Here is a 12,403-nt window from a genome sequence, read left to right as displayed (position 1 = left end):
TCCTTTGCGTAGATAATGTGGCCGTGGTTATGTAAGATGGTAACATTAGGGGAAGCTAGGTGATAGGTATGGAAACTCCCTCTAATGTCTTTACAACTTCTGGTAAAACTATAATTATTTCAGAATATAAACTTTAAACACTCCTGGGTACTGCATGTTGTTTTTATAAAATAAAGAGAATATAGCAAATTTGAGGAGAAAAAAGAAAAAGTATTAGGGAATCACCAGTCTGGTGGTAGATCCACCAGGCCTTAGGAGTCACAGCGGGTTGATAAGCTAGTTAAGTAGTCCGCTCATTCTTCTGGGGATGACAAAGGTCCAGAGTAGATTCCAGTGCTCAGAGGCCATCTGCTAGGGGAGAGACAAGACCAACCTGATACCTGTCCTGGGAGTCAGTTTGGCTGAGGGATTCCAGTAATATTTTTTCCCAGCCTTCACGATGCTTGTGTCTGTTCACCTCTGAAATTCCCCCAAAATGTCAACATGTGTTCCAAAATGGAATTACTTGTCTGTTCCTGACCTTCATGGTTTGTCTTTGCCCTTTCTCCAATCTGGAATGCCTCCACTGTGTGCCAGTAGGTATCTTCACATGCTTCCTTATCAGTTTCAAAAGTGAACTTCAAAGAAAAATCTTTACCCCCTCTGCCCTCTGCCCAACCAGGGCCCTCACTGGTTAGGTAACTTTACCATTCAGCTCCTCATCCATTTACCAGCAGTGTATCTTCAGATACTTAAATTCTATTCCTTGGTTTCTTTAAACATGAATGGAAATTATCAGCACTTTTTAAGGTATTCCTTAGACTTGGGTGAAGCACCTAACAGGAGGGGACCTGACAGGTGGTTATGGACTGATTGCTCTTGTTTGCAGGTTGTTTTCCGCCAGCCCTGATTTCTAGTTAAATTCTTTCATCCATCCCTCTTAAATCTATTGCTTCCAAGAACCTCCCTTCCTCCTGGCCTGCATGAGCCATGCTCACTGCACAGTCAAAGCAAGGACAGGAGACTCTTTGCCAAAGTTAAAAGCGCATCAAACACGCCTAGCATTTATTAAATCACAAACCTACAGACCCCTCAGTACACCCTTCTTGGGGCTTAGCCCCAACAATCCAAAGCTGACGACCTTGGGTATACGTGGTAGGAGGGGCAGGGAGTGTCTGTTGATAACTCTGAAACAGGGAAGAGTCCTTCAAATGGAGAGCTGGGTGGAGGCCAGAAGTTGGGGGTTACCAACTTCTGGATGGGGGGGGGGTCAGTAAAAAATCAGATAAACAAAAGAGGCATACATGTTTTTACAACTTTTCCTGCAAGCCTCTGCCCTGGTGGGACAGGCTTCTACTTTTTCCCAGGCTGGGGAAATCCCCAGAAGTATCCCTTCCTTCATCCTGTTCCTATACACGTGGAAAAAAAGTAACGGGTGCTGACTCTGGGAACCTGGACTCGGTATCCCCTACTCCCCATCACCTCCCCAAACTATCCTTTAAGGAAGGAGGCACATTTGCCCAGGGGTAGGGGCCTAACTCTCACTCCTGATCTAGGTCTGGAATGTCAACCCACAAGATTTCAAGATCTGCCCCCCTTCCTCTAAGGCAAGGTCAGCTCAGAGTCTTCATAGGCTAAGTCACCATGCGCTCTCAGGTTAAGGAAGGGATCCTAAGTACCACTCATCCCTGCAGTGTAATGCTTGGATGGGATGTTGCTGAGGGATAAGGACTATGATCTCCACATGGTGGCCCGATCTTAGACTCCTCTGTACCTGAAATACTGGTGCTGGGTTCTTCCTACAGGGAAGGCACATGGCCTGGCCCCTCCATTGCTAGGCCATGACCTAACTTCCCAGGTAAAGGGTCTGGCTCTCACCCTCACTTCTGATTCTGTCCTGGGCAGGGCAGGGACATTAGTAAAGGGACAGGGGTTAAACCCCCAGGGTGGGAGGTCCATCATTTTAACTCCTCTTCCTCGTGAGGAGGGAATACAGTGGCCATTATGAGGGGATGGAACAGCCATTCTGACACATCCTTATCCCACACCTGGCTAGGGCAGTCCCCAGAGGACAGGACAGACCTCATCCTGTCTCCTTCCCTCACCTGGGCAAGGGTGGGTCCCATGGGGCAGGGGCAAGGCTGTGATCTCCAAGGAACAGGCTCTGATCTCAGGGTGCTGGATGGGCCTGTGGGGAAGGGGTGGGGCATCACCTGACTCCTCCTCCTTGCCTGGTTATAGGGGTAGGGCCTCATCTCTTTCCCAGAAACACCTAGGCAGGGCAGTCTCATGGGAGGGCAAGGGAAAGGTAGAACCTCATCTTGACTTATCCTCCTTTCCTGGGTGGGGAAACCCCAGGGGAGGGGTGAGGCCTGATCAGGACTCCTCCTCCATGCTGAAGCTGCTGCGGCGGCTGCTGGCCTTAGAGACAGCGGGAGACACGGAAGAGAGCAGGGGGTCAGAGGCAGCCCGTAGTGGGGACAGGGCATCCCCTGACAGTCCCCCCAACACCCCCTCCTCCTCCTCCATCAGAATGTCCGTCAGCCCCAGGTGGAAGGGGTCCCCTAGATCCCCCAGGTGGTCGCTGGGAAAGTGCAGGTCCAGAAGGGCATCTGAAGGTGGCACTGGGGCATGCTGATGGGGAGCACCCTGGGCAGGGCCCCCCCCTGCATGAAACGTTGCTACGCCTGGCCTGCCCTCCTCCTCAATGTCCAGCTGCTCTGGCTTGAGGTTGTCAGAGGCTGAAGTTGTGGCCAGGGAGACCAGCCCTGGGGTGGGAGGGACCGGCAGACCATGGATCTGGGCCTGCAGTTCGAGCTCCTGCAAAAAGTATGGAGTAGGAGTGGGATAAGATGGAGTTCAGAGCCCCTCAGAGGCAGAGGAATGCAACAGAAAGGGCAGGTTTTCTGGGTTCACATTCAGCTTCTACCACTCACTAGTCGCATAACTTTAGGCAAGATGCTTAAAGTTTCTGAGCTTCAGAGGCCCAATCTGTAAAATGGATATAACAATGGTCCCTGTCTCATAGGGCTATTGTGACGATTAACTTAGTCAATGGAGATAAGGTCTTGTCACAGTGCATGGCACAAGATAAACGCAATGCACACTAGCCAATATTCATTATTATTCTTTTTAATAGTGTCATGATTACTGCTTATCACCATTATCATGATGATGAGAGTTGGGAAGCCCCAGGCTCCCTCATGTATGCGAGGAGGGGAAATTCTGGCCTGTTCTTCCTCTGCCTCTGCCTTCAGGAAGTCCCCCTCACCCCTGCCACCACCTCCTCCTTCCAGACCTGAATTCGGAGCTGCAGGCTGCGGTTGGCTTGCTCCAGGGATCGCTGCCGGCTCTCCAAGTCTTTGGAGCGCTGCTGCTCCTTCTGCAACTTGCGGATATAATCCACAGAGGCTTTGAGGATGGTGCCCTTGTTCCAGCGCATCTCCCTGCGGGGTTGAGGGGGAGGAAAAAAGGGAGTGCTGTATATGGAGTCTCTCTGGATCTGGGGGTGCTGTGCCAGGAGCACCCCACCCCATGCCTAAAACTTGAGGTGGGGGTACCTCAAGGGTACAGAATGCTTACCTCCTGCCTGGAACCTCCCAAACCAGGAAGCCCGCTCTGTCCTGACCCTTTACTACTCGTCTCACCTCTGTCTCTGATTCATCTCGCTACAGCCACACTGGCTTCTCAATGCTCCCAGGACATGGAAAACCATTTCCACCCTGGGGCTGTCAGCCCAGCTATGCCCTCCGCCTTGAACCCTCTTCCCCCAGACACCCACACAGCTGGCTCCTGCCTCCTGTCCTGAGGCTGTTTATTCCAATGTTGTCTTGCCCACTGAGTCCTGTTCTGTCCCCACCCTCCTCACCCCAAACTGTAAACCTCCCCAATCCACTGCTCCCCCATCTTCCTCCTATTCTTTTTTTTAAAGATTTTACTCATTTCTTAAAGAGAGGGAAAGAGAGGGAGAGAAACATCAATGTGTGAGAGAAACAATGACTGTCTCTCACACATCCCCAACTGGGGACCTGGCCTGTAACCCATGCACGGGCCCTGACTGGGAATCAAACCAGTGACCTATTGGTTTGCAGGCCAGTGCTCAATCCACAGGGCCATATCAGCCAGGACTCCTTTTTAAAAAAAAAATTGAGAGAGAGAGGAAGGGAGGAAGAAAGAGAGAAGAAACATTGATTGGTTGCCTTCCATACATGCTCCAACTGGGGACCGAACGCACAACCTAGGCATGTGCCCTGACAGGGAATTGAACCAGTGACCTTTCAGTTTGTGGGACGACATCCAACCGAGACACACCAGCTAAGGATCCTCCTCCCATTCTTTATGCTTCTGCACAACATTCATCATAATTGCAGGAATTTTACTTTTCTTTTTTTTAATCTTTTTTGCTGTCTGTCTGCCCCCACAAAAATATCAATTCCATGAGGTGAGGGATTTTTGTTTCATTCCCTCTGGTTGCCTCAGGGCCTAGCAGAGTACCCTGCACAAAGCAGAAGCTCATTGTTTCCTGAACAAATTAAGGATGCACAAAGTAAACAGAAAATGAAGTGCCTGTGTCACACAGTGACCTGATGAGGCACACAGACCATAACATCACGGGCCTAAAATTTTAGGTGGGGACATGGTGAGAGGCTATAATCCTGGCTCAGGGTGAGGAAAGCTGGGTGGGAATGGGCCAGAGGAATAGAACCACTGGATGCTTCCCACCCAGGGTAGGGCCCCCCCCACCCCGCTGCCAGAAATGATTTTAGGAGAGCACGGCCCCTGCCCCACCCTCTGGCAGCCTGGGGCTCCTGGCCAAGACTCACGGGTCACTGGACTTGGGGATGAGGGTGCCCAGCTCCTTGATCCTGTCGTTAATGTTGAATCGCCTGCGACGTTCAACTTTGGAGAAAGGAGAGAGAGAGAATAGGAAAGAGTCATCAATAGTCCAAGGAGGGAAGAGGAGAAATTGGGACATTGGAAAACTGTTGCAGGGAGAGGCCCCCTAAGGCAGGGCGGGGCACAGAGCGAGGAAGGGCTGCAGAGCCCGCTGGCAAGGGCATGTGCTCTCACTCACTTAGGTTGTGATTGTCCTTCTTCTGCCGTTCCTTCAAAAGGGCCTTGGCCTCTGTTTCTGGAAGAGAGTGAAGGTAATCAGGTCCTCTGGGCATGGAAAAGATGGAAGGCAGCATGTGCTCCTGAGGTAGACTTTGATGGGCAGAGGTAAAGGAAGTGACTTTTGAAAAAATGCCACTCTTGGTGGGGAGGGCGGAGGGTAGAAGAGGGCATAAGGGGGATACATGGAAATGGAAAAAAATATAATAAAAAATAAATTTAAAAAATTTAAATGCTACTTGCTATTTTCCAAGAAGCCACAGTGATAGGCCATTTGTTAAAGCCAGAGACAGAGTCAGTGGGGTGATGGCCTTTTTCCTCCATGTGGAAAAAAGAGGCAAAGAGTCCCCGTTTCTGTCTGCTTAAACCCCTTTCCCCCAAACTAGGCCCACCCCCAGACCTGGTGGACATGGGGCTAACCGTGGCCCTTACCAGAGATCTCCCGTTTGATGTTGGGCAGCTCAGCTGGGCAGGAGTTGCTGACAGTGATGGTAGATGTGGCCACACCCTGACTACTGTACACATCGAGCAGATTCCCTGACACAGGCAGCTGGGGGCAGGCATGGCAGAGAAAGGATGGTTGGCAACAGACCACAGGCTCGGCCCCATCTCAGAACCAGGCTCCCTACTCTCTACACCTCCGCAAAGAAAGGTCCGCTAATGCAAGGATAGGCTGACCCAGTACAGGGATCCTTCCTTCTCCTTCAAGGGAAATTCACATAGCGACTACATGAGGGAGGACAGGGTCAAGTAGATCTACCCTGCTTTGCTGGGGACAAGAGCCTGCCCAGCCTATTTATCATGCTCCTGCAGCCCCGCAAATCCCTCAGTGAGCCCTGAGGCCCTTCTCCCAAACTCTGGGGCTGACTCTGAGAAGAAATGCTGCAAAACCACCCTTTTAAGGTCTTTGTGGGCTCCAATGGAACATTTCAGTCTGTTAGAGCCCCCCTGTCCCCTCCTCCATCCCAGCACAACATTCCAATTCAGCATTCTTGGAACACTTCAATCCAATCTTCTCAGACCTTGGGAAATTCTCATGGCAATGTTCCAGCCCAAGTCTGCCCTTATGGAGAGTTCCAGGCCAATCTCCAGTCTTCTGCTGTGACTGCGTCGCACCACCTTACATGCATGGTCTCCACCTGCCATGCACCAAGGTCCTAACTCTGGTACGTTCTTGCATGTTCTGATCTCCCAGGATTTGTTGTCCAACTACACAAGTAGCACCACGTTCCTGCCTGCCTAGATTGTTTTTGCCCCTTTTCACTCTCCTGGATATACTCTAGGACAGCATACTAATCTGTAAGAAAGTAGTTCCATCTCTTGATGAGATTTCATCTCTTGAAACCGCCCCCCACCAATCTGCTGGATCCATTTAATATGAGGTCCTGATCTCTAGCCATGTCCAAATAAGTAAGTTCTGGTAAACTGGTACCATTTTTATATAAGCTTCTATCCTCTTGATAAGTTGAAAAGAAGCAAACAGCCACTTGGTATACCCCAAGGCAAATTATGGGACTCTTGGGATGTTACAGAACCAGGTTGTTAAAATTTATTGGTACATCCCTTACTCTGGAAAGTTTTAGACACTACCTACAAGGCCTCAGCCTCTTGGCACAGTTCACTGCAAGAGACATGGTACATGGAATCACTTCAAGTTCCAACCATGCCATGTTTTGAGACTTTTAGTGTGTTCCAATCTCTTGGTACATTCAAAATGCTCTATCCCACAGTGAAGCTCAAGCACCTCGCTCTGCCTCAGTATCTCCATGAAGTCCCCATCCTGTGCGTACCAAACTCTACAAGGTCTACCTTTCCATGCAATCCAACACAAGGCCCCAGAGCACCGCTTTTCCCCGTTATCATCATAAAGTCTCCCTCTCTCTCCTAATACAATCCAAGGTGATAGTCTGTCACACACACAGCCAGTCCTGGTGTAGTCTCAGTGACACAGGGATGAACTAACTATCAAAACAACTTTCCCATCTTGGGGCCTTACTGTGCTGGGGAGCTGCAGCCCCGCAGTGCCTCCGGGTAAATAGCTGAGCATCTCATCGTTGTAACTGGACTCCAGGCTGATGATCTCATCAATAACATCATCAATCTGGGGAAAGAAGTAAATATGGAAGAGGGTTAGAAGAAGTTGGAGGGTGGAGCACAGAAAGGCGGTCTGCAGCCACATACCTCCTTTTCTGAGCTGGACCCGATGGTGAGTAGTGCCATGGGGCTGTTGGGGGCGCTGCCTGTGGGGCCAGCAGCATGGGTGGCCTCGGGGGCAGGGAGCGGCTGGGCACTAGCAGCCCCCGGTGGTGGGGTGAGGGCCTGGGAAGCCAGCTTGGGCCCAAGTGTGGTGGACAGGTACTGTTTCACCTGCTGCCGGCGTGCCTGTTGCAGGTGGTAGCGTGTTGGGTTCTCCAGATGAGTCTGCACCTGTGGAGTAAGGGGGAGGAAGGACAGGAGGGGACAAGGTAGAACAAGGCTCAGAGGGGTGACTCTGGGCAAATCGAGCCCAGAATCTGAGATCCCCAAAATACCGGTAAGTCTCCCCCAGGACTTGAATTCCCTTTCTTAGAAATCCCTCACAGTCCCTGGGATCCCTACCCATGGACGGTAGAATCCCTCAGTTTCTGGAGCTCCCTCCGTCACAGTCCCCAAGACTCTACCTGTCTCTGCCACCACCTAACATACTCAGGAACTACATATTGTTTTCCAAGACATCCCAACGGCCAAAGAACTCCTAATGCATCACACATACGTGAACTTTTCCTACAAAGCCACTCCACAGACCCTAGGGTCCCCTTGGGGCACTAAGGACTCTCCACAGTCCACCAAGACATCCTATAGCGCCCGAGAACCCTTCACAATTCCACAAGAATGTCTCAGAACCCCTAAACCCAATGGGACACTAGCACAACCTACTTTTAACAGTAGTACCTAAAGGCTTTCCTCAGAGCCCCAGGACCTCACCTAAAAGCCACCAGGACCACTTCCCAGTCATCAGGAGCCCTCCCAGGGCCTCCAGACCTTACCTTGAGCACCTCCCTGGGCACCTGAGCAGGGGGAGGACGGCCCAATGTGTGGCCCCCAGCAGAGACACCAACCACAGAGATGGCAGGAGAGGCAGGTGCAGGACTGGGGAAGGGAGAGGCTGCAGCCTGTTCCCGACGCTCACGCCTCTCCTGCTCCTGGGCCTGGGCCCGCATTAGCTGCTGCCGCAGCAAGACCCGCGATGAAGATGAAGATGACATGGCAGGGGTCCGGGAGCCCCCTGCAGAAGATGATGCAGACAGTGTAGCTGGGGTAGCTGGTGTGGCCTGCAGTGATATTGGGAGGCTGTGGAATGGGAAATATGGGGCCACAGGTAAGCTAAAAGTCTAGTCCCAAACCTAAGGAGTCATAGTGTGATGGAGTCATCACAGGAACCAGGCCTGGTGGCAGCTCTCAGGGGTCATTCTGGTGGGGGAATTTTAGCCTTCAGTCCTTATGGTGAAGCCTGGATCTGGGTCTGTTCTTATATTCAGCAAAGATGCCACTGCTTGGCCCTGGCAGAGGGGCTTTATCCTATTTAAAGGAGAGCGGAAGGAAGCAGAATTGAGGCTGTGGCAGTAGACGGGGATACAGAGGGCTCTTAAGCTCAGTTTGGGGCTGGAGATGCTCCCTCAGCTCCTGGGAGCTGGCACCAGGCTACAGGGCAATCACAGGCCCTTCTTCCTCCCCTGCCTGGGCCTCTAGTCCCAGGACTAGTCAGTCTTGAAAATCTCAGAAATTTCACAATCCTCTCTTCCTGCCCCTCTTCCAGGTCCCCTCCCCTCTCTTAGAGCCCAGGCCCATGACTCAGCACATTTAGACTTCCCCAGCTTGGGGAACGAAGAGACCAGCAGGGGTTCCTCCATGGCCTGGGGTGGGTGAGTTTATTGAGTGGGGGAGGGGTGAGCAGGGGCTGTGGGTATGGCTCCGCCTACCTGGACAAAGAGCTAGAGCAGGCCACACCCTGCCTTTGAGCACTCAAGGGATGCTGCAGGCCTTATTTGTGAATGAATGGGTGTGCAGGTGGGGTTGGGGGAGTCAGGAAAGGTCTAGAAGGAGATACTATAATCCTAGCTTGGCCACCTGCTTTCATGTGACATGCTTTTTCTGGCTCCTCATTTTACTATCCTGGAAAATACAAGCTGGAAGAGAGAATGGGTTGGGCTGGCACTGAGGGCCTCTGCCCAAGAGGGAATGAAAGGGCCTGAGGAATTGGGAAGGGAGTCGGAGGGGAGTCAGAGGAGACATACCTTGAGCGTAGTGGTAAGGGCTGGCTTTTGAGTTCGTAAAAGCTGTCAGGATCAAGGACGTTTTCTAATTCGATGTCAGCAACAATCCCGGATTCCGGAAGCAAAGAGTTCAGGCTGAGGGAGGGTGAGGTAGGGGTGGTTGTTATTGTAGGAAGACCTCAGCCCCTCCCAGAGAGAGAGAGAGAGAGACAGTGGGAGAAAAGGAGGAAAACAATGTATCTCTAACATTCAGCCACTCCACTGGTTACCACCACCAGGAATTCCCGAGTCTTTTCCCCTCCCCCTCCCAGACTCCCCTCCCCATTCTCTTTTGCTGTGTTACCCATAGCTCCTTAAGACTCAAAATAATAAGAGTGCCTGGATCCCAACACCTTGCTCTAACACACTCACGTGTAACCACAACCTAGGTTTGAGGAAAATGGAAATCAAGAATTAAGGAATGACAGATTCATTTTGCAAGCTTACTGACTTTGCATTTAGAGTTCTCCCACCCCCACACCCCCTACTGTTTTCCTGGCAGCTGAATGTGAGCCCACGTTTGTCCACACACATGCAGCACGGTAGGGGCATCCCTCAGTATAACAGTCCATTGTAGCACAAACTGAATGCATCACAAAGAGAACCGGGGTCAAAGATTCACTTTATAGAAGGATCCACCACTTTGCAAATGAGTTTCCCCACCCAGTCAGAGTTCATGGGATGCCAACACATACATAAATACAAAATGGGAATATCAAAGGCTCCCCTCAGTCCAACAATCTGGATTTACAAGAGGAAGAATTTGGGTGGAAAATCCACTTTATGCGAGCTTTCTTTTCTTGGCCAGATGAGTCTGCCCACAGCTCTCCTGTTTTTTTGGATAGATCAAAACGCACACGCCTCCAATACCGACACCCACTGACATACAAAAGAGGCAACGTACACCCCTTGCTTCCAACTATTCCCACTACTGTGATGATCTAGGGTTGCATTAGAAGATGGTGAATTGATATACGTAAAGGCTCCTACTCAGCCCTCCATGCTGGGTGCAAGTCCCTACTGTGCAGGGGACATCAACATGCATGCAGATGGACATGCATCCTTGAATTTAGTCAAATATTTAGGATCCTAAGATTGTGAGTGACTACACTTGACAAGAATTCTCTCCCCTCCCGAAGGATCTGTCTTCCCTCCTTTCCTCATTCTCAGACAGGGCCCTAAAACCACCCAGGAAGTTGGGAAGAGGAAGCCCAAGGAGCCGCAGAGCTCAGCACAATTCCAGGCAGAAAGTAGGCGAAGCCCCGTCCCCATGCTTACACACCCACTGCACAGAATTTGGGAGAAAAGGGAGCTGGGGCTTCCAAGACCACTGATGGAAGTGAGGATTAAGAGGTCAGATAGGACCCACCCAGGCAGGGATGGGGCAACTGGTGTTCATTCCAGTTCTGGTGACACATTCAAGATTATCCCCAGGGTCTGAGAGACAGACTAGGAGGGTTAGATAAAAAGTGCGCGCGCGCGCGCGGACGGGCGGGGGGATGGCGGGGGGATGGGGGCTGGTGGGGGTGGGTGGGTGGTGGGGGTGGGTGGGTGGTGGGGTGTGCGCACGCGGGCGCGCGCGCACGCACACACACACACGCGCGCACACACACACACACACACACAGACACACACACACACGAGGAGAGAAGGGCTTGGCTTGCTGAGAGGTTAGGGCAGGTGGCAACGGAAACAAGACCCTCCTCTGGGTTCCCAAATAAAGTCTGAGGCCTTCTCTGAGCTAAGACGTAGCACCATTCACCACGGCCTGCCAGTCTCCCATTCAAGCCCCAATGGTGGGGCGGGCTTTTTCATTATCCCCGATATGATCCAGCTGGGTGGATAGGGGGGGTGAAGAGATTACTCTTGTCAAATCTTGATTTATATTGCTTCTCTTGCTCACACACACTCACAAAGCTGGTTCCATGCCTGAGATACCCCCAAATCCCTCCATATTCATGTTAACCCCAAACACAGCCTCCAGCAACCAGCTATTGGAAATCACCAAGCTCCCAAGACAGCACATCTGTCCTGCAGAATCCCTTCTCTGACACAGAGAAAAAGTCGCTTAAGACAGTGCCTCATCTAGAGAGTGCCCCCTCAACTTCACCCCCCTCCTGCCTGACTCAAGGACCCCAAATTCAGCTTCTAATCAGTCTCAGCCCCTTAAGTTCAGCTACCCTAGACCAGTTTCTGGACACAACGGAACATGTCCCTCTAGACCCAGTTAAGACCCCTCCCCACTCCAAATCTGAACCAGGCCTCCCTTAATGCACTTCCACGACTACTTTAAGCCTCAGTCCAAGCAGGCCACCGCCAGATTCCTTACGTGCCCCCCCTCCAAAACGGGTGCCCCGACGTCCTCCAAGCCTAGGCCAAAACCCTCAAATCCCAGTCCGGGCCCCTCACTGCACCCAGATCAGGCTCCCCCGCACCCCAGGCAGCACTACTGGCTCCGAGCGTCCCCGCACCTGAGCAGCTGGGCTGAGTCGGCCGGACTGCGCTCCTCCAACAGCACGAACACGGCTCGAGGACCCTCCGCGCTGGCCTCTACGCCGTCCCGAGCTGACTCGGCTGCATGAGACATGACGCCCGGCCCCGGGCGAGCCCTGCCAGGCCGGTCGGGCTTCAGCCCGATCCCCCTAACAAAATAAGAGTCCCCCTCCCCCTGCTCGCCACCGCCTCCTCCGCTAAGCCATGGAGCGAGCTCTGCGCGGGCGGGCGGCGTCGGGGTGATGGGATGGGCTGTGAGTCATCCCCCGCCCTGAACGGACCTACACCCCCCCCCGCCCAGAACCTAACCCCGGACGACCGCCCTCCTCCCCCTCTTTCCCTTCCCCCTCCTCCCTGGGCTGGGGAAACTCCACAGGAAGTGACCGCACGTAGGATGGACTGCTCGCCGGGCTCCGCCCTCTGAGTGAGGCGGCCAATCGTTAAGGGCTTGTTCCAGAGTCCGCTCTAAACCACGCCACCGAAGCGGAGAGAAAACTAGATAAGCCAGCCCTCATTCAGAGAAGGGG

At 52.4% G+C, this 12,403-nt stretch overlaps 1 protein-coding gene across 3 annotated transcripts; it reads right to left on the bottom strand.

Annotated features, from left to right (window-relative positions):
- Window positions 1-884: 884 nt before the first annotated feature.
- TFE3 (transcription factor binding to IGHM enhancer 3) lies at window positions 885-12,110 on the bottom strand. 3 transcript variants are annotated; one of them, XM_054566449.1, is made up of 10 exons: window positions 11,855-12,110; window positions 9,366-9,479; window positions 8,118-8,421; window positions 7,273-7,518; window positions 7,088-7,192; window positions 5,524-5,641; window positions 5,054-5,110; window positions 4,803-4,878; window positions 3,278-3,425; window positions 885-2,799 (listed from the first exon to the last, which is right to left on the bottom strand). In XM_054566449.1, the coding sequence occupies exons 1-10, from the start codon at window positions 11,968-11,970 to the stop codon at window positions 2,356-2,358; spliced, it is 1,728 nt and encodes a 575-aa protein (XP_054422424.1). In that variant the 5' UTR covers window positions 11,971-12,110; the 3' UTR covers window positions 885-2,355. The 3 variants fall into 3 exon arrangements, with proteins under 3 accessions (XP_054422424.1, XP_054422425.1, XP_054422426.1); XM_054566450.1 differs by having other exon boundaries at window positions 7,459-7,518; XM_054566451.1 differs by having other exon boundaries at window positions 8,118-8,356; window positions 11,855-11,872.
- Window positions 12,111-12,403: the final 293 nt, after the last annotated feature.

The sequence above is a fragment of the Pteronotus mesoamericanus genome, unplaced genomic scaffold (genome assembly GCF_021234165.1).
Source record: "Pteronotus mesoamericanus isolate MK-2021 breed Mesoamerican mustached bat unplaced genomic scaffold, CSHL_Meso_final contig_173, whole genome shotgun sequence".
NCBI lineage: Eukaryota > Metazoa > Chordata > Mammalia > Chiroptera > Mormoopidae > Pteronotus > Pteronotus mesoamericanus.
This window is presented reverse-complemented; position numbering and strand designations above follow the sequence as displayed.